The sequence below is a fragment of the Mobula birostris genome, chromosome 4 (assembly GCF_030028105.1).
Source record: "Mobula birostris isolate sMobBir1 chromosome 4, sMobBir1.hap1, whole genome shotgun sequence".
Taxonomy (NCBI): Eukaryota; Metazoa; Chordata; class Chondrichthyes; order Myliobatiformes; family Myliobatidae; genus Mobula; species Mobula birostris.
The window spans coordinates 133,611,268-133,631,360 of record NC_092373.1 but is presented as its reverse complement, the minus strand read 5'-3'; the positions used below and the strand labels follow the sequence as shown (position 1 = coordinate 133,631,360).

The 20,093-nt window shown below is 41.2% G+C and overlaps 1 protein-coding gene across 3 annotated transcripts in view; it reads left to right on the top strand.

Annotated features, from left to right (window-relative positions):
• The window catches only part of sh3d19 (SH3 domain containing 19), a 136,115-nt gene that overhangs the window by 59,583 nt on the left and 56,439 nt on the right, over positions 1–20,093 (top strand). For all 3 annotated transcript variants that reach the window (XM_072256053.1, XM_072256054.1, XM_072256055.1), the window contains exon 4: positions 19,884–19,924. In XM_072256053.1, the coding sequence (XP_072112154.1) occupies positions 19,884–19,924 (41 nt within the window). The remainder of the gene's footprint in view (positions 1–19,883; positions 19,925–20,093) is intronic.

Below are 20,093 nucleotides of genomic sequence, written 5' to 3'. Positions count from 1 at the left end.
TACTTATACCAGGGTTTGTTCAACATTCAATAAAGTGCTGTCTCTTGTCAAAGGCAGCCATTGTCACCTACCTCTGGAATTCAAATATTTGATCCATGTCTGCACTGAAGTGGTGATGAGATCTGGAGCAAAATGATCCTAGTGAAACCCAGACTGAGTATTGGTGAGGAGGTGCCGCTTGAAAACATTGTTGACAACTTTGCGCATGACTGAGCCTGGCCTGAATGGGAAATAATGATATCGGATATGTCCCATTTTTTTGTAAACAGTTAAAACAGTTAATGGGAGAAGAAAGTCTTATGATCATCCCCATCCTGAGTGCCAGTAGGGGCAATATTCAAGACAAGACTGAAGCATCCACAGCCATGTTCAGTCAGATGTGCTGAATAGATGATCCTTCTCAGCTTCACATTGTGGGATAAATGCCAGTGTTGTACTCTATAACTTGGTTAGAAGCATGGCTAGTTCTGGAGCACAGGTCATCAGTATTACAGCTGGGATGTGTCTAATCCCATTATCTTCTCTGGATCCAGTCAGCCATTTCTTAATATCTTGTGGAGTGAATCAATCTGGCTGAAACCCAAATCTGAGAAGAAGCTCTCAGAGACAGCCTTCTGCTTCTATTTTCTATTAATTCCATTTAAATTCTATAGCTGCTGTGGTGGAACTTGTACTTGATGCCCTGAAATGTTCAGTAATTAAACTACTTCACTGCCCATGTAACCAAACTATTAGCAGTGAAAAATTACAGATTTTGTTTCATTGATCCTTGAAATTATTTGTTTTTCTAACTTCAGGCACGTTTCATAATAGAACTTGCAGAAGGGTTGTTGAAACTAAAGATATTTTCTCTTTGTTACAGTAAAAAGTACATATATCCCACTATCCGCTGCTAATTTTTTTTTCGTGAATGTCTCTTCCTTGTAGAAAGCAGCTGCACAGCATGCTTTCCATATCGAGTCAGTCTGTGGGGAAGTCTTTCTCTTAATGACTTGTTTGACGATCTTTGAAAGTGAACTTGGCTGTAGCCCCAACACTCAGCCTGTTAATTGTTGTTGGTTTAAATCTGCACTGGATGTTGTTTTAATTTGAGTCATAATGTTACTGGTCGACTACAGTGTTTAATCTGGTCTCATGTATATTTCTTGTTTACTTTTCCTTGGAAGGGACCATTTGTTTCGGGTGAAGTATAGCTCTGATGTTAGCTTCATTTCCACAACACTACTAAATAATTAATCCAAAATTAACCTCTTCCTGTACCCGTTAACTTGATTCTTTTGTTCAAATTCTTCATAACTAAAAAGGAAATGAGATATTCCTGATTGTAACTGTACATATCTTTTATTTTTTTCTTTGCTTTTTATGGAGAAAAGTAAACAATGTGACATCACTGCAGTTTGAACTTTGGGTTTCAGTGGTAGAATATGAGCAATTGGCAGAAACTGCCAAGTTTTTTTGATGGGATTTGGGCTGTTCCTTCCTTTTCCAAAATGTTTCTGCCAATGGAAATGATGACAGATGATGTCACAATGGAAATAATGATTTTTAAAAGAATATGTGCAGTTTATTAGGTAGGTATAATAAATGTTGCTTTTCGAAACTAGGAACTATAACATGTTATTCCCTTGAAATTTGGTGAGTACTTGAGCTGTGCAGACTGGAGAGCTTTTGGTTTCGATCCTTTCTTTGTTCTGCATTAGCTGTTCTGATTTGCTTCATGTGTGGTGTTAATGTCTACCTGCCAGTAAGGGGGTGCACAGCACGCAATACTGATTCAGACTTGAAGTGCAAGGCATTTTCATTCTTGGGTCTCAACTCGCACAAAATGCTGGAGGAACTCAGCAGGTCAGGCAGTATCTATGGAGAGGAATAGATAGTTGACATTTTCGGTGGAGACCCTTCTTCCAGACTGGAAAGGGAGGGGGATGAAGTCAGAGTAAGGAGGAATGGGTAAGGGAAGGAGTACAAACTGGCAGGTGATGGGTGAGACCAGGTGAAGGGGAAGGTGGGTGGGTGGGGGATGACGTGCTGAAAAGCTGGGAGCTGAGAGTTGGAAGAGGTTAAGTGCTAAAGAACAAGGAATCTTGTCGGAGAGAACAGTGGACCATGGACGAAAGGGAAGGAGGAGGGGACGAGAGGGACTTGATGAGCAGGTGAGGACATGAGAACAGGTAATAGGGGAGCCAGAATGGGGAAATCAGTGTTCTTGCCATCAGGTTGGTGGCTACCCAGACAGAGTATGGTCTCAACTTCTTGTTATTGGTCAGCTGCAAACTCAAAATGGAAAGAAACCCGCAGCTGTCTGGAGGACAGGAGTTAATTCTGTTAGAATTTGCTGTCCAACTGTAAAGAGATGCCACAAGAAGGTCAGTGTCTCAAGAAGGTTGGAGTGTCTGCGGTTTGCTTCTGTGCCCTTCAGAATGCCTCCTGCCCCTACAGTTCCCTGAGAAGAAAAAATCAACTGACTTGCTCCCTGCTGTAACCTAGTGGGAAAGTTGCGGGCCTTCCCTTCTCAGACACATTTAAGTTCAATTGGGATCCTAAGGAAACAATGGATAGTGCCAGTTGAAGTTCTTACTTACTCCCGGAGAGATCTCCTGCAACCCTTTCCAAAAGTTAGAATGGAAGCCAGCAGATTTCCAGTGGAAACAGAGCATTGTGGTTTAAACCTTCACTGTCGCCCTGAATCATTTCATCAGGCTAAAAACAAAAGAAAATCTGCAGATCCTGGAAATAAAAGAAATACACACAAGATAAAATTTTGGCCTCCATATTGTGTGAGGGATGTGAAGGCACTGGAGAGAGTCCAGAGAAGGGTGTCTAGAGTCATTCCAGCTCTGCAGGGTATGAGCTATGAAGGAAGATTGAAAGAATTAAATCATTTTAGCCTAGGTAGACATAAGATGGGAGAAGACATGATAGAAGTTTTCAAAATCATTAAGGGTATAAGTAAAGTGGATGTCAGCTGCTGCGTCAAAATTAATCCATCATCGAGGAGACAGGGCCATAGGTGGAGACTGGTTAAGGGGAGATTTCAGACTAACATCAGGAAATATTTCGTTACACAGCAAGTTGTGGACGCATGGAACAAACTACAAAGTTGTGTAGTTGAGAGTAGTACCTTAGAGACCTTCAAATCTAAACTTGATAGTTATTTCAGCACACTATGTGAAGAGGAATTCGGCAATCTTTGTTGGGCCGAATGGCCTGTTCTTGTCAAAATTTTTCTAATGTTCTAAAAAGTGCTGGAGGAACTTAGCAGAGGCCAGGCAGCATCTATGGAAAAACATAAACAGTCGACTTTTCGGCTGGGACCCTTCATCAGGACTGAGCGGGCTAAAGTTTGAAGTTGTGCAGTTGAGGATATCACTAAAGATCAGTGTCTGCACTTGCATTTTATGATTTAGGTTGCCTGAGCATGTTAATACCTTTACTAAAGTATTTTTTACTAAACTATTTGTTCTAAGGTGCGACATCATGAAGATATGGGAATAAAAAGGTTCTTTATCCTGCTTTACTCAAGCTCCATTATGTTAATGGCAAAGAAAATAATATCTTTGTCAAAACAGTGTAATTGATGCAAAATAATACTGATAAATTGTGAAATACCTTGTGGGCTGTTCTTTCTTCAGCTGACTGAATGCGAGATATTCTGTGTGTTAGTAAACAGTCCAAAGGTATTAACACATATTGCTAGATAACATCCAGTCGGGCACCATTTACATTCTGCCCCTCGAATAACCATTCTGCAACTTTGCCTGAATCATGCTTCAAGCAGACTTGAGCCTGATTTTCATAGTGTAAGGGAATGTGAAGATGAAGTTTATCAACAAAGGCGGCCACATGGTGTCGTGTCATTAAGGTCTAAAAATGGCTCAATGTGCTTTGTCTTGTAATTGCGATAATGAGACAAAGTGACACATGTAAGGAGAGCCAAGAACTTAGTAAAGGAAAAAGGCGTAACAGGGGGTTTTGGGGGAGAAAGGCTTATGCAGGAAGTTCCTGATCCTAATGCTAAGATGGATGGACACCAATGCTAGGCGTGGAGAGATTAGGGGTGGGAGGAACACCGAGTTGTTTGAAGATTAGTCGGCTGAAGAAAGTTTACAGAGCAGGGCAGGAATAAGGTTGCAGAGGAAAGGGAGATTAGTTCAGGACAGAATTTGAACAGTAATGAGAATGCTAGTTTTGGATGATTGACTCCTCTTGTTGCTTAGAAAAGGGTAAGGATTAACCAACAATGCAAGATAGGATGTGGACAATTTTGATTTGATGCTTGTTGTAAAATGATAATAATAAGGAGGGCTTGTGGAAATGTTCTACAATGTTGATATTTATCATTCTGTGCTGAGCTGTGTTCATTACCTAGTCATAATCAAGCCTGTTTGAAGCATCAAGGAACTGCTGTCTTTGTCAAAGGAAAGTGGTAGAAGGCAAGTGTGTCCGTGGTTGTTCGAGGGGAGAATACAAACAGTGTATTATTGGAGGATATCTGGTGCTGGACATGCAGCAAAATCTGATCAAACAACCCAGGTGATGCATTCTGGTCCTGGAAATAGCTTTGCAATCCAGATGAGCGGTTAAAGTCTGACAGGAGTTGGCAAGGTTGGGTCATGTGACCTTGTCTATTGCAACTATCAGCCGTAAAAAATTTCCAGACTCTGGCAGGAAAGTTGATGAAGCAAGTATGGGAATCTAGTGCCTGAAGGTCACAATTAAAGACCCGTTGCAAAGATTGTCAGCAGTTGCTGGGCACAGACAATTTCCAGGCATGCTGGTGGGAGCAGCAAATGAACTGTCTTTCATCACAGGGCGGGGGATTATCATGGCCCTACAAATTGTAGAAATTCTAGGAGAGGAATTCCGGGGGAATGTGAGGTGGTGGAAGTGCTCTTTTCACCTATCCAATAGAAAGTTCCAACATGGACAACGCTTGAAAAGTAACTTAGCCTTCTCTGGCCAATCTTCTGCCTGGCATCAAGCCATGTTCTTGATGTCAGGCAGAAGACTGATGGGGTTTCTGACGTGTAACATAGTGCATGTCTGTAGCCTTTCAGCAGGAACCCCTTCTGAGGTCAGTATAATCACTGGTGGGTAAGAACGCGTCAGCCTTGGACAAGAATTTTAAATTTGTTTTAGGATTTTATACCCTGATTAGAAGAAACATTCTCTCATTTCTCTATACATTATATACATGTATATAATTAAATGACAATAAAATTGACTTGATTTTAATGATTTAATACTTTCCTGCCCATTGGGATGGCAGGTGCAAAAATTGAAGCTGTTCTTTTAATGCAATTATATTTTACTCCACTATCCGTATATAATTTATAAATTTTTTAAAATCATAGATCTATCTTTATGTGAATGGGATTCTGGCTCCAGGAAATGAAGAGAGAATCTAAAAACACAAATGCAGGGAGCCAGCACATCAAGGCTAAATTTGCTGCAGTATTTTGGGGGTTAAAATCATTTGCTCACATCTGTTGAATTTCAACACCTGTGATGATCTCAAACTAGTTATCAGGCTTGGGTTTGATGCAAGTCCATGATATAAAAACTTTACAAATTTCACGCCAGTGACCCAAGCTCCATTCCACTGCTGTCTGTAAGGAGTTTGCACATTCTCCCTGTGACCATGCAGGTTTCCTCCGGGTGCTTTGCTTTCCTCCCAGGTTCTGAAGATGTGCAAATCATCAGTTAATTGGTTACATGGCGGCACAGGTTTGTGGGGCTGGAAGGTCTGTTACCAAGTTGCATCTCGGAATAAGTTTTTAAAAATGCCTTTAGAGCTGTTTAGTTCCGAGGAGAATAGGAGTTTCCCTTGCACAGGGTGGCCTGTAATGCTGCTGACATCTTTCTGCCATTTAGGCTGAGCCACAGGAGTTTATGTTTCAAAATATAGATTTAAATTTCCATGTGTGACAATTTGTGCAGTGTTACTGAAGACACATTATTGCTTTGGGATCTTGTATACTGGCATTTAGGAACTTTGCCCCAATTGAGGGAAAGGTAAGGCAGGCAAGATTGAAGGATCCTACCACCAAACACATCTTTACCTCTCCTTCCTTCCTCCCTCCGCTTTCCACAGGAATCACTTCCTCCATGATCTCCTTGCACATTTGTTCGCCCCCCCACCCCTCCACTAATCTCCCTCCTGTCACTTAGCACTGCAAGCAGCCAAAGTGCTACGTCTGCCCATTCACCTTCTCCCTCACCTCCATGCAGGGTCCTTCCAGGTGAGGTAACACTTCACCTGCGGATCTGCTGGGGTTGTCTTTTGTACCCAGTTCTCCCGATGCGGCCTCCTCTACATTGGTGAGACTTGTTGTAAATTGGGGGAACTACTTCATTGAGCACCTCCACTCCATCCGCCAAAAAGCTGAACTTCCCAGTAGCCAAACGTTTTAATTCCGATTCCCATTCCCGTTCTGACGTGCCCGTCCATGGCCTCCTCTTTTGCTGCATTGAGGCTACCTTCAGTGTGGAGGAGCAACATCTCATATTCTGTCTGGGTAGCCTCCAACCTCTTACTACTTCTCACCTGCCCATCACCTCCCCCTGGTGCCCTTCCTCCTTTCATTTCTCTTATGGTCCTCTCTCCTCCCTTAGCAGATTCCTTCCACTCCAGCCCTTTACCTTTCCCACCCACCTGGCTTCACCTATCACCTTCAGCTATCCCCTCCCCCTCCCTCCCACCTTTTTATTCTGGCATCTTCCGCTTTCCTTCTTTGGCCCAAAGCATCAGCTGTTTGTTCATTCCCATAGATGTTCCCTGACTTACTGAGTCTTTTCAGCATTTTGTGTGTGTTGCTTTGGACTTTCAGCATCCGGAGAATTTCTTGTGTTCAGTACTAAATTTACTGTTTCAGCAAGTGAATTCCTAAAATGATTTTGCTTTCATTTTTTAAGAGATCAAGAAGATTCACATTTAGTTCCGCATGCCGAGGTAGTTTTTATCAGCAGGAAGTGGTCCATTGGATTCCACCTGGAAAGACCAGTCTGTCATGGATTTAGGTGGGGACGTGTTGTACAAACGTTGGTAGGTTGTCGCTCCTACTCTATGTCATACTGTGAAGCCTGAAGAATACTCTCACATGACACATGTGTTTTATAAAGTGGAAACCTCTATTGAAAGCAGTAAGAGCTCCATATGTGGAATGACTGCTGTTGCCTCTCCCTTACGTAGGCTGCCTTCTTAGTCATTGTTGGCTTGTTCCTGAAGTATGTGAGAAAATTAGCTTTATACTAAGCATTCAAAATAATAGTTCCCTATCTAAGATTTCCCTCTAAACACAAAGCTCCACACATGCCCATATCCATACCTCAGGAGCCACTTCTCAGCAAAGACAGATACCATAACGAATTCATCACCAGTTCTCATGTATCAGCCCAGCCTTTAGCTACCAAAGGAAAAGAGTGTTCAAAGGTCAAGGCTTCAAACACAGGGCAAAGCAGATGGACCATTGGGCAGCAGTGATCTGGTTTCCTGTACACTCCTGTGATTTGTAATGCCCTGTTCACTCCCATTGAAACGCTCTATAGATCAGATGACAGCAGTCTGACCTTGCATGTTAAGTCTGTCTTTCTACTCTGCTTGATTCAGACTGAGTTTCCACTTCAATGTCCAGGTGGTTGGGCTGCTGTTGCTGGAATCTCATGCAGACCCATCAGTCTTTTAAAACCTGCCCTATTGACGTCCTCTGATTCTATTCTTTCCTTCTACTAAAATGGCATTGTGACATCCTTTCTCCCTGCTTTTTTCTGCTCGACAAATGTGGTGACATGTATGTATTCTGATAATAAATTTTACTTTGAACTTTGAATGTTTACCCTCTCACCACATTCAGTTTTGGAGATGGAGGCAGCAGCTGTAATTGTGAAATTGGAAGACAAAGTGGTCTCCCTTACTCATGCTCCACCTGGCAAGGTTTTAATTCTTGAGAAGCCGCAAAGATGCAGTTGTCATGCTGATATTAATAGGACAAAGTTCACTCAGTGTGAAAATCAGAAGAGTTACACCATGTAGCATCAGTTCTGACAAGAGCTACACTTACTCCAATACCTCCTCCCTTGCCACAATTGAGGGCCCTAGACAATTCTCCTAGCTGAAGCAACACTTTACCTGTGAGTCTTTCGGGGTAATCTACTGTATCCAGTGCTCCCAGTGCAGCCTCCTCTACACTGGTGAGAGCCAACGCAGATTGGGGGGTGCAATGCAGCACATTCCACGGCCAACAACTTAACAGCTATGCCGTTCCTGGGTCATCTCTTGCGCACGCACTTGGATCTCCTCAAACCGAATCTCAGAAGGAACTTGCAGGACAAACAGCTGAGTCAAGTTGAGGGCTCCTCAAACAAGGAGGTTCGATGTTCCACTCCTGGACAACTCCTGTTCTCTTCTTGCGGGAAGCAGTCTGTTAAACCTTGTTGCCCTCCCTCCGTGGCAAGAACAGTCTTCCACAGGACACCAAAAATGCATGCAAACTCCAGATGGCGTCTTGGAAAGCTCTGTACATGCTATGGCAAGGTATCATTATTCCTTTATTAAAATCTTCTTGCAATGAAGACCAACATACCATTTGACTGCCTCATTGTTTGCTGCACCTGAATGCTTGCTTTCAGCAACTGGTGTACAACACAGCTCACATCTTTCCTTTTTCCATTGTATAACCTTTTGGATTTATAATGTCTTTCTATTCTTAGGATTAAGGTGAATAGCCTCACATTATTCCACATTAAGCTGCACCTACCATGCATTTGCCCATTAACCTGACCTGTCTCATCGACCTCAGAACCTGTACTGTCCTCCTTCAACCACCCAAACTTGTATCATTTGTGGGCTTTGAGAAGTTATGTTTATATCCCTCATTGATGTATATCATGAATAGCTGGAGCCTAAACCCTGATCAATGCAACACCCCGCTGTATTCTTATCAAAAATATTGGAGAAATATGTGAGGAGATATACAAGTGATGTGAACCAAACGTGTATGTGTTACAGTCATGGTCTCGTAGGGTAATACAGCAAGGAAACAGGCTCTTCAGCCCAACTCGTCCACGCTGAGCAAGATACCCATGTAAGCTGGTACCATTTGCCTCTGTTTGGCCTATGTAAGCTGGTACCATTCACCCATCTATGGCCCATGTAAGCTGATGCCATTTGCCTGTGTTTGGCCCTTGTAGGCTGGTGCCATTCATCATTGCCCATTAAAGAAGTTTGTACATTCTCTCCGTGACCTCATGGGTTTCTTCCGGGTGCTCCGGTCTCCTCCCACATTCCCAAGATGTACCAGTTAGTAAGTTAAGGGTGTGGGCCAGAAGCATGGTGAGACTTGCAAACTGCTCCCAACACATCCTCAGACTGTGTTTGGTTGTTGATGCAAACAAAATGCTGTATTTCGTTGTATGTTTTGATGTGCATGTGACATATATAGCTCATCTTAATACTCAATCTTGAAAAGTAACTGATATTGTTCACTTTTAATAGAAGTATAAAAGATTGGCTCAGATTTGATCAAATTAGAGTGCCATATAATTTGCATACTGGTGAAAATTGTGAAGTCATATATTCTGCTGCTCAGATGAAAACCATTGGTTTATATGGAATGTCCTGTCAACTCGCATTTGCATTCTTTGAGGGCTTTGTACAGCTGTTGTTTGACAATTGAACAGCTATGTGGAGGAATGTATTATAGTATTAAACCATTTTCAGCTGACCTTTTGGAACATGCTGATGCTTTGAGTGGCTGGTTTTAAATTTCTGTGTCTATGTAGCTGGTTAGATTTTATCAACAGTTCAGAATTAATCAAATTTAGCCCAAACTTTCCCATAATATTTGAATTATTGAATTGAGAGTAAAACATATGATTATCATATCCTTTGAAAAGCCTTGTATAAATGTTGATTGTACAAATGATGTCAAACTCCCTTTTGAAGTTTTATTGGGCACGGCCTTGTTTGTTCTGTCAAGGAGAACTGTATTGGTCGAAATGTTTCTCAACCTGTAACTACACATTTCAAAATCTATATGTATATGTTTGCCTGCCATGCAATTTGTATATGCAGCAATTTGTATAGTGGTAATAACTCTTCCAGTGCCAGTGTCTCAGGTTTGAAACTGTATTTGTTGAACTAAATTGTTTTCTATCACCCATCCAAGTATCATGTCAATTTTCTCACCAAAGTATCTTTGCTGCTTCACAAATATTTCTCCTTCTTTATGATTTTGAGCACCATTTCAAATTGTCATATTTTTCTCTGAGTTTATTTCCCATTCAATTTTACCTCAATCTTGAATAATCTGTTCTATCCATGTTCACAATTACTCCTTGACTTTGTCTTTGCTGCTTTCTGTATCATTCTGCAATTACCTTTATTGCTCTTCATGCATGTTCCCCAATTCTCTCTAAACTGTACTCTCCAAATGGAAAAGTCTACAAAAAATAGTCAGAAACAGAAAAGTCGACAAAAAGTGTTGGGTACAGCCCAGTCCCATCACAGAGAAAGCCTTCCCCATCACTGAACACATTTCTAAGGAGTGCTACTGCAAGAAAGCAGCATCCATCATCAAGGACCTCATCCTCTAGGTTGTTCTGTCTTCTCACTACCACCATTGGGCAGGAGGTTCAGGAGTCTTAGCTCCCACACCACCAGGTTCAGAAATAGTTATTACCCTGCAGATATCAGGCTCCTGAATCAGTGTAGATACTGGTTACGCTCCTTAACAGTGAAGTTGCTCCACAACCTACAGGCTCACTGTCAAGGACTCTACAACTCATGTTCTCATTGTTATCATTTACTTTTTTAATTATTTGTACAATTTGTCTTTTGCACATTGATTATGTATCAGTCCTCCTTATGTATATTTTTTTCGTAAATTCTATAGTACTTTTTATTTCCTGTAAATGCTTGCAAGAAAATGAACCTCAAGGGTAAGGTATAGTGACATATAAATGTAATAAATTTCCATGCCTGGGCTGGAGAAAGAAGTCCCATATCACTATATCTGCATTCCCAAAATAGTGACAGCCTAGCCTTTCCTTTCACTGTAACTGTCTCCTGCCTTGAGCCCTCACTCCCAGTTTTTGATGCCTGAATTTTATTTAAAACCATTACTCACCCCAGTCAGTGATGGGACTGCAGCCCTCATCTCCACTCCTTTAAGTAGAGTTAACGTATACAATATTTAGTGGTCATTCATTGCCAGAGCTATCCAGACCACACAAAGTTCCCTGCTAGACCCTGCTTTCATCAACTTATTCTGCTCACCAATTTTCTTCTACATACAAGCTCAAGTATTTCTCTGCGTTCACCAATGACTGCAAGTGGATTGGACTCATGGCCTCCTTCAGCACAAAGACTGAGTCCCTGGGTTAGCAGCCTCTGCCATTTCCTTCTCTTTCTTTGGCATATCGGCCTAAACTACTACCAGCTCTGGCTCTGAAACGGGGTCTTTTTCTCTTTCCCCTCATGTGCTATCCTATTCATATTAACCGTGTTCCTTTTCACAGGACACTATTGGACTGTTGGCCACATAACTGTTCTTTCAGGCTGGGTGTTAAAAGTTCTTTTACCTTGGCCTTCTCTTTAAATCTATCACCGCCATTCCCGTCAAGAAGGCAACCCTATGCCCACCTGCCACCGTCACTGCTCTGTTCAAGCTCTAGTTTAATTGCCATTCAACCACACATATTCGTATGTTTTGTTACTTCAAAACAGTAAACTAATTCAAAGGAAGACACGGGAGTCCAAAATATGAGTCTAACTTCATGTTTGCTTTAAGCAAGGTGCACACATATCATATGGTAGTGTGATGATGTATGCATTTCACGTCTTTATCCATATAACACATAATTAATTATTTAAACGAACAGGAATACTTAATCAACCAGTATGTATATACAAGATTACGCAATATTACTTAAAAATTAAATACACAGCACTCCTTCCTGCTTTGCTATAAACTCCAACTCAATAGAGAATGCATCTCAACTATATACACAGTCTATTATATAGTATAGCTACTATATATGTACACATACACATACATATACACACATATACACACACACACACACACACACACACACACACACACACACACACACACAGTCATCCACAGCATAGTAAATTTTAAATTGTCCCATTCAGGCCTAAAGATTTAATTGGTGTGGAGGCTTTTTTACTCTTGTGGGATAACATCTTTCCTGACAAGGGGGATTACTCTCTGCTTGACAGGTGAGACTTGTGGCATTGAAAGAAATCTCAAGTTCTGGGGCCTCCTCTGTGCTGGTTGTAGGAATTTACTCTGAGATTGTAGAAAGTGGTTCTGACAGCAGTAGGTAGTCCCCTTTCTTCTTCGTCCTTTTTCTTCTTCTAGTTTGTGCACCTTGATCTTGGGAAGGTGCATTCAGTTCACCGGAGTATTCTCTTATTAGTCCTTCCATTACCCCATTTATGATCTGATCTCTGCTCTTAGTTTCCTCATCCAAAATATCATCTGACAAACCCTCTGTTTTCGTATCGCTATTGGCTCCTTTCTTTGACCCTGGAACACAGCCCCAACGGGAAGGGCTAGTCCCCAACCCAGCACGAAATCCAATGGCAGTCAGCTGGCTCGGGAACCTTCTTTCTCAGCGGCTGCACCAGGTGACACCAAGGCACACGGGTCTTGACCACGCAACAGCCGAGGCAACGCAGTTCCCCAGATGTCGGTCTCACCAATGGACCAGTGAATTGTACCTGCAGTATTCCATATTACCATTGTCCAACAGGGTCTTGTGATCACCACAAAAATGTCCAAGGTAATCATCACCTCTGACACAGGTAGCTGAAGCAGGTTGTAACACAGTACCCAATGTCCCCCTCCACTGCTATCGAACAATTTGCAGCTTGTTATTTCCTGCAGTACTTGGTGTTCTTAATATCCAGCAGAGGCTTGCAATCATGAAAGAGATGTCAAGGGTGAATAATTACACCTTTGGTTGGACTCAGAGAGGTAGCTGTGTCCAAGTGCACTGCCGTTTTACCGGAAGAAGTCAATCACTAAGTTATTGACTTAACGAGAATTTTAATTAAAGTTTTCTGCACAATAGACCCTGTTAAAGGTCTCCATCAATGTTCTCATTAACTGGGTTATCTGACTCAGGAAAATAAAACAGTAGAGCTATTTCTATTTTATTATTTTCCTACTTTTAATCCAAAGATTAAATCTTGGTAAAACCTCCATATGCAACTTGCTGATTCAATCAAAAAAAAAGCAACTTGTCTGGATTGGCGGTCGTACCTTTATTAAAACTTCCAACAGCTTCTTTGATCTCATCTGTACTTATAACTAATAACAGCTCCCAAATCTGTATCAACTCTTTGAAGAACTTCATGCTTCATCCTTCATCAATAACAAACTGTCATTGTAGCAACTTATCTTTCTTAATGCTTCTCAATCTGCATAGAACATCGAATATCACTTTACCTTGTCCCTGTCTATCTCTACTAACCCAAAAAATCTCTACTAGTCCTAAAACTACTTGAAATACAGTGGATTTTGGTAATTGAGACACAGCGGGACCAGTACATTTTGGCCCAATTATGCAATTGCCTAACAACTAGTTAGAAAGTATTCGACGATAATTTCCTGCCCCAGTTAAGCAGTAGAGTGTCCCAATAAACGAAGGGAATCCCGGCTATTTTCTCAATTGGCTTTTGCTCGCTAAGAGTTGTCCTAAATAAGCGATTGCCCTGATTAACCAATTAACCAGAATCAGCTGTATCTGTGTCCTTTTTGTCTCCTGCATGTCCACTGTACATACTATGTTCCATTCTGTTCTGTGCAGTTACATCTGGAGAAGCATCTTCTCTTCCTGCACCCAAACCATTACCAATCTTCTGCTTATGGGCTGAGTTATTTTTCTTGTTACCTGTTGTGAACACAAACTGATGATATCTACCTCATTGTTACCTCTCTCAACATCTCCAGCATCCCTAACTTAGCAAATAGTCTAACATCCAATTCTAGATGAGTAGAATATTTGTAAAGTTCCAAAAATCCATTGGGGCTTTGATACTACTGGACCAGCAGATTTTCCAGTGTATTGGGTGTTACTCCTATTAATACCCAAACATTCTTATTTTACATTTTTACATGTTGCACAGTGTATACTTTGCAGTAAACTCTTGAGGACAGAAATATACAAACATTTAGACCCCGGCTTTGCCCGCAAACCTACCTGTGTTCTTGACCACTGGCATTCCAGTATCCAGTTCTGGGCCTGACTGCACAACTGTGCCACAGCCTGGACCCCAGCCTCAGCTACACTTATCACTGGAACCAATGGCCCATGACTTTCCTCTCAGAGTTGAGCTGTTGAAGGGCCTGTATGTCCTGGCTTTTTTTTTTGAGGTGTGAACCAAGGCCTCGAAGGTGCGGGATGCTTGTGGCATGCCGTGTATGGGCTGAATCGAGGTGGCAGGGTTCAGGCCTGAGAGCAGAGAATGAGCCAGTTTGGCCATCACTGGAGCAGACCTGGGGGCAATTCAATGAGGCAGAGTCGAGGCAGCGGGACCCAAGAGCATATCGAAGTGGCAGGGCCTGGGTCTGAGAACGAGGAATGACCCCAGGTTTGGACAATTTAAGTAGTGGACCAGATTGAAAAAGTCAGATGTCAGGGCTGGAGGAGAGGGGCAGCCTCACTGCTCTGCGCAGTTTACTCGTCTCCGCGCTGAGCTGAGGCTGTGGCCTGTAACAAATGGGCTCCTGGATCGGCTGCAGTGATGACTGGCTTGAAATTCAATTCTGAAAGTTATTTGCTTACTTTTATTGTTCGCATAATTTTTTTTTCCCTGCACGTTGAGTGTTTTGACGGTCTTTATTTAATGGGTTCTGTCGGGTTTGTTTTGTGGCTGCCTGTAAGGAGACGAATCTCAAGGTTGTGTATTGTATACATACTTCGATAATACATGTACTTTGAACTTTGTACTTGTATTCTGTGCCCAGTCACATTAATGAGTGTGCTGGATTAATGAGTAAGCTAAATGGTGAATCATCATGATTTTCAAATTAATAGATGATAATTCATTGTAATTTTCAAGATTGGGGAAAGACCAAGGGTATTGTATTCAGTCCTTGCTCTCAACTCTGTTGCTAACTATCAAATTTATCCTTCCCTGTGTCAGCTCTAACACTAATCCAGACTTTATGCAAACTTAATGTCATATCTGACCTCGAGATGATTTAGCAACTGGATATCAGTGTCCTCAGGAAGAATACACTTCCACCTGATTCTGCCTCTGTCATTTTTGTTTGTTTTTTATTTATAGGCACAGCATGGCCCAGTGAGCACACACTGCCCAAGTACACGCGTGACCAACAGGGAGAACATACAAACTCCTTACAGGCAGGTCGCTGGCACTGTAATAGGAGTTGTTCTAACCACTATGCTACCATGCTGCCTTTCTTGCTGTATGCCTCTTCTGTGGGCCTCATTACGAATGGATTTGATTATTACCCTTCGCAAGCCTGCATTATCCAAAACATTGCTGCCTCTGTGCTAATTCTGTTCACCTGTCACCTTCTGTGCTTCGTTGCCTGTGCTGTTCACTTGCATTCTATATATAGCTCAGTTCTGAGATTCTCCTTCTTGTTTTCTGATCCCTTCCTGACTTTAATTTTCCCTTAACACTTCGAGATACCTGCATTCTTCAATTCTACCACAAACCCAGTTTCAATCATTCCACAATTAGTGGCCGATTCTGCCCATTATTCCTTTCAGCGGCCTTTTAAAATCTAGCTTAATAATCCCTTTTATAACTTGGTGGTGACTCTTGTTCTGTAATAAGACCATAAAACATAGCAGCAGAATTTGGCCATTCAGCCCATCGAGTCTGCTCCACCATTCAAACATTGCTGATCCTGGAACCCATTCAACCCCATATACATACCTTCTCGCCATATCCTTTGATGCCCTGACCGAACAGGAAACTATCAACTTCTGCCTTAAATATACCCACAGACTTGGGCTCCACCGCAGTCTGTGGCAGAGCATTCTACAGATTCACTACTCCCTGGCTAAAAAAATTCCTCCTTACCTCTATTCTAAAAGGTCAACACCCAATTTTGAGGCTGTGCCCTCGAGTTCTGGACACCCCCACCATAGGAAACATCTTCTCCACATTCACCCTATCTAGTCCTTTCAACATTCAATAGGTTTCAATGAAATCCCCCTGCATTCTTCTAAATTCCAGTGAGTACAGGCCCAAAGCCAAAGCTGCCAAACACTCCTCATATGTAAACCCCTTCATTCCCAGAATCAGCCCCGTGAACTTCCTCTGGACTCTCTCCAATGACAACTCATCCTTTCTGAGATATGGGGCCCAAAACTGTTGACAGTACTCCAAGTGCGGCCTGACTAGTGTCTTATAAAGGCTCAGTGTTATCTCCTTGTTTTTATATTCTTTTCCCCTTGAAATAAATACCAACATTACATTTGCTTCTTCACCACACACCCTACCTGTAAATTAACCTTCTGGGAGTCTTTAACAAGGACTCCTAAGTCCCTCTGCACCTCTGATGTTTGAACCTTCTCCCCATTTAGATGATAGTCCACACTTTTGTTCCTTTTACGATAATGCTCTCTTGAAGCATCATGGGAAGTTTTGCAATGTTAAAGCTGCCACACAAATGCAATTATTGTCCTTCTAACATTTAATAGTATCCAGTCTTAATGAAAAGAACTTCTGTTAAAGGATTCAGATAACAATCTTCACTTATTTGTATACCATGAGGACCCGTAGTTAAAAGTTGGATGTGTTTTATTCAGTACAACTCTAATTGGAAAATTATTAGATTGGTCTGTAATCAAATTGCTTTGCTTTGCTGAAAAATTTTCACAGGTGGGAGATAAAAAGCATTCACAGTATACAGTGAGACGAGACGGAGAAGTTTGACAGTATACAAAGTTTGGAATGTGGTTTGTATTCTTTGGTTTCAGAGCTGGCACCGTAAAGTTGCCAGTATGTTCATCCATCAGAATTGGAAGTGAAGTTATAATTTGTTTTCAATTCAATGAAACATGAGTTTTTCCAATTAGAGTATAATCCCTGGGTTTAACTTTGAGTCTAGATGCTTAGAGTTTGTCCTGGCTAACACTGTGTTTTCCTGCTTTGTGAGTTTATGTCCATGCCTAGACTCTGGCATTCCAAAAATAAAGGTCTCTTTTCTGGTTATTCAGTCACCAGCTTTGCCTGTGCTGCCTTTTTACGGTCGTGTGTTTTTTTGTCTCTGTATCCATTTCATTAATAATAGCCACCATTGCACAATGATTTACAATTGGTCCTGCTGGCTTTTTTCCTGTTCATTTTTTTTTAAACTCTATTTGTTTGGAAGTGCTCACAAATCTGGACTAAACCATTTGACTGGGGGAATAATCTGGGGATTTTTTAAAGCAGTTATAGCAAATATTGGCAATCACAGGTGAGGGAATTGGAGTTCGTTATAAAAATATTTTTGAGCTCTGAAGGAAAAACAAAATGAGGAAAATCGGGAGGTGGAGTTTTTGTGGCAATAGGCTTAGGGTTTAACAGCTTGAAGAATATAAGAGAGTGGACAGATGAAAGGAAGGAAGAAATTCCAAAGTTCTGAGAAATAATTAGAACGGGAGATTGTGGGATTTGTCTGTCCCCTTAGTCAGCATATAGGGAGGAGCAAGAGCGTTGCAAGAGGATGAGAAAGAACAAGACGCAAATGTTCGGAGGGACACTAACAATTTAATTTTGTTTACCAGTAATGAGAGGATTAAATATTGTATACTAGTGCCATTTGTGACAGTTGAGAGCACTTGGACAGGACAGTGTCAAGCTGGGAGAGGGACAAGATCGAATCAGGGAGGACAGTGGGAAGAGCGAGAGGTCAGCTGCTCAACTGATGAGCAGAAACCAAGGTCAGTTATCCAGTTGGAATGAGAAGCAACAAGCTGAAAACCTGGAATGTAAGATGTCAGAATTAAAATAATTAGGTAAAATTTAAAAACTGGAGAATATGTGTCTTTTACAGCAGTGTAAGATTTATGTTCAGACAGTGAAGACTCGATAAAGAGAGCAAAATAATTCTATTTTAAATGCATGTTTAACTTAATGATGCCACAAACTGTCAAGAGTAATACTGTAATGATTAGTTGTCCCCATAAACAATGTCATATTTTGTAATATTTGCAGAGCTTTTTGGTTTCCTGCATTGCTTTTAAATGCGCACATCTGTGTGTGTGTGTGTGTGTGTGTGCCTGTCTGTGCTTGTGTGTGTGCGTCTTTCTGTCTGTCCGTGTGTGTGTGTGAGAGAGAGAAAGTTCGAGTTCCATGCTTTCTTTACTTGAACGTCTCAGTGCCCGCCAGATTAAATGATGATCGTAGAAGGTTTTTCTGTTGCCACCAAACAAAGCAAGAATGACATGCAATAGGTTGTAGGGAAATACCAGACAGTTAGAGCAGAATGTGTTTTGTTCCAATCTCTTGGCAGAGCCACATTCTGCCTGCCCTCGTTAGCACAGCTGTTCACAGCTTTGCTCAACTGTTTTGCTGTTTGTTTTGTGCAAGACATTCTTTTCCAGGGTTCAGAACTAGCTGTGTGCCAGGGGAAGTGAGATTGCTGATGGAAAACTGGGTTACTGTATTCAGATTGAAAATTCAAATGGGATTGTTTCTTTGGATAGAACTAAGTGAAGTTATAGGGCAATTAGAAAATTATCTGTAAAGAAAAAGAATTTTGATCAGATATCAGAAGAAACTGAAGGCTAAAATAATATAGTATAATTATGGCAATATCAATATCATTGTAACAAAAATGAACGATAACAGAGAACTTGCTGTGACAGGGTATAGATTTCTGGGCTAGTGACAGTTGTCCAACTTTCCACTGAAAAGTTTTACTCTGGTGTGTTTTCATGGGGCCGTGTCATTTTATTTGAGTAATAGAACTTAACTAAGCTAGTAAAAGTACGTTAGCGGTGTTGGATCATTAAATATTACGTGTTTTCATTTGTTGTTAACTGGATATTATTAAAACTATTAATCCATTACCCATTTCAGATTTACCTTAGGATTTCTGAACCAGTGGGAAATAAAACCTGAGGTTGAAATGTTTCAGTCTGTTTCATTTACAAACAAGTTGATCAAGCATGGTATTTTTACACACTCGTCTGTTGTTAGGAGAAATGTTTGGTAAAGGTTGGAGGGAGTTATGAATAAATGCTGCAGACTGTTAATTTCCCTCTGGGGTTTCTCTAAAGATGGAGGGAATTGTAATTGTATCCTATTGTGCATTCCATGGGAATGCTGAGTTCTTATATGGATCTCTTGATCCAAACCAGGTACAAACTGAGGCTACAATTGCCCTAATAGTTCAGCAGGGTAAAAGCTCTCCACTACCAAAATGCTCCCCTTTCAGCAAGGGCCATGGTTCAAGAGACACTGATTTGGCTTAGTTACTAATATACCACTCACAATTATTTGCCCAAAAGAACTCCAATTTTATGAATGTCCTACCTCTTCATTTAATTTTCCCCATACCCCAATTTACAAAAAAACATTAGTTCTGCTCAGGTGGTAGAAAGAAAAAAGGAGAGTGAAGTCATGCACGTGTCGGCCATGTCACAGAACTTCACTGGAACAGTTCAGTCTCCACAGGGTTACCAGCCATAAAAATCTTTGTAGAGAACTTCTTCAGCTATTATGTTGTCACATTTATTAATGTGCAGTTACATTATAATATTTTATTACCAAAATTTAAGAAAGGAAGTAGAAGTTTTGATTTTTAAGAACTTCTATAAAGAAACAATGTAGTTAAGTGATTCATATTTCCAAATGACTAATTATTTGTTTTCCCAAACAGCCATGGACCATTATCTACAATAAAAGCAGCTATCAGAAGAAGTAAGTAAGCAACATCTTATACTATGGTTTGTTAAATAGCAGGCTGCAGCTAAAAGCATTCACGAGGAGGCCAAACTCACCCTAGTGATTGCTGACAGCACAAAATGGTTTGTGGGAAGCTTTGGTGTGGTGCCAATAAGGAGTGTCCAGCAGGCAAGCAAATGATTTA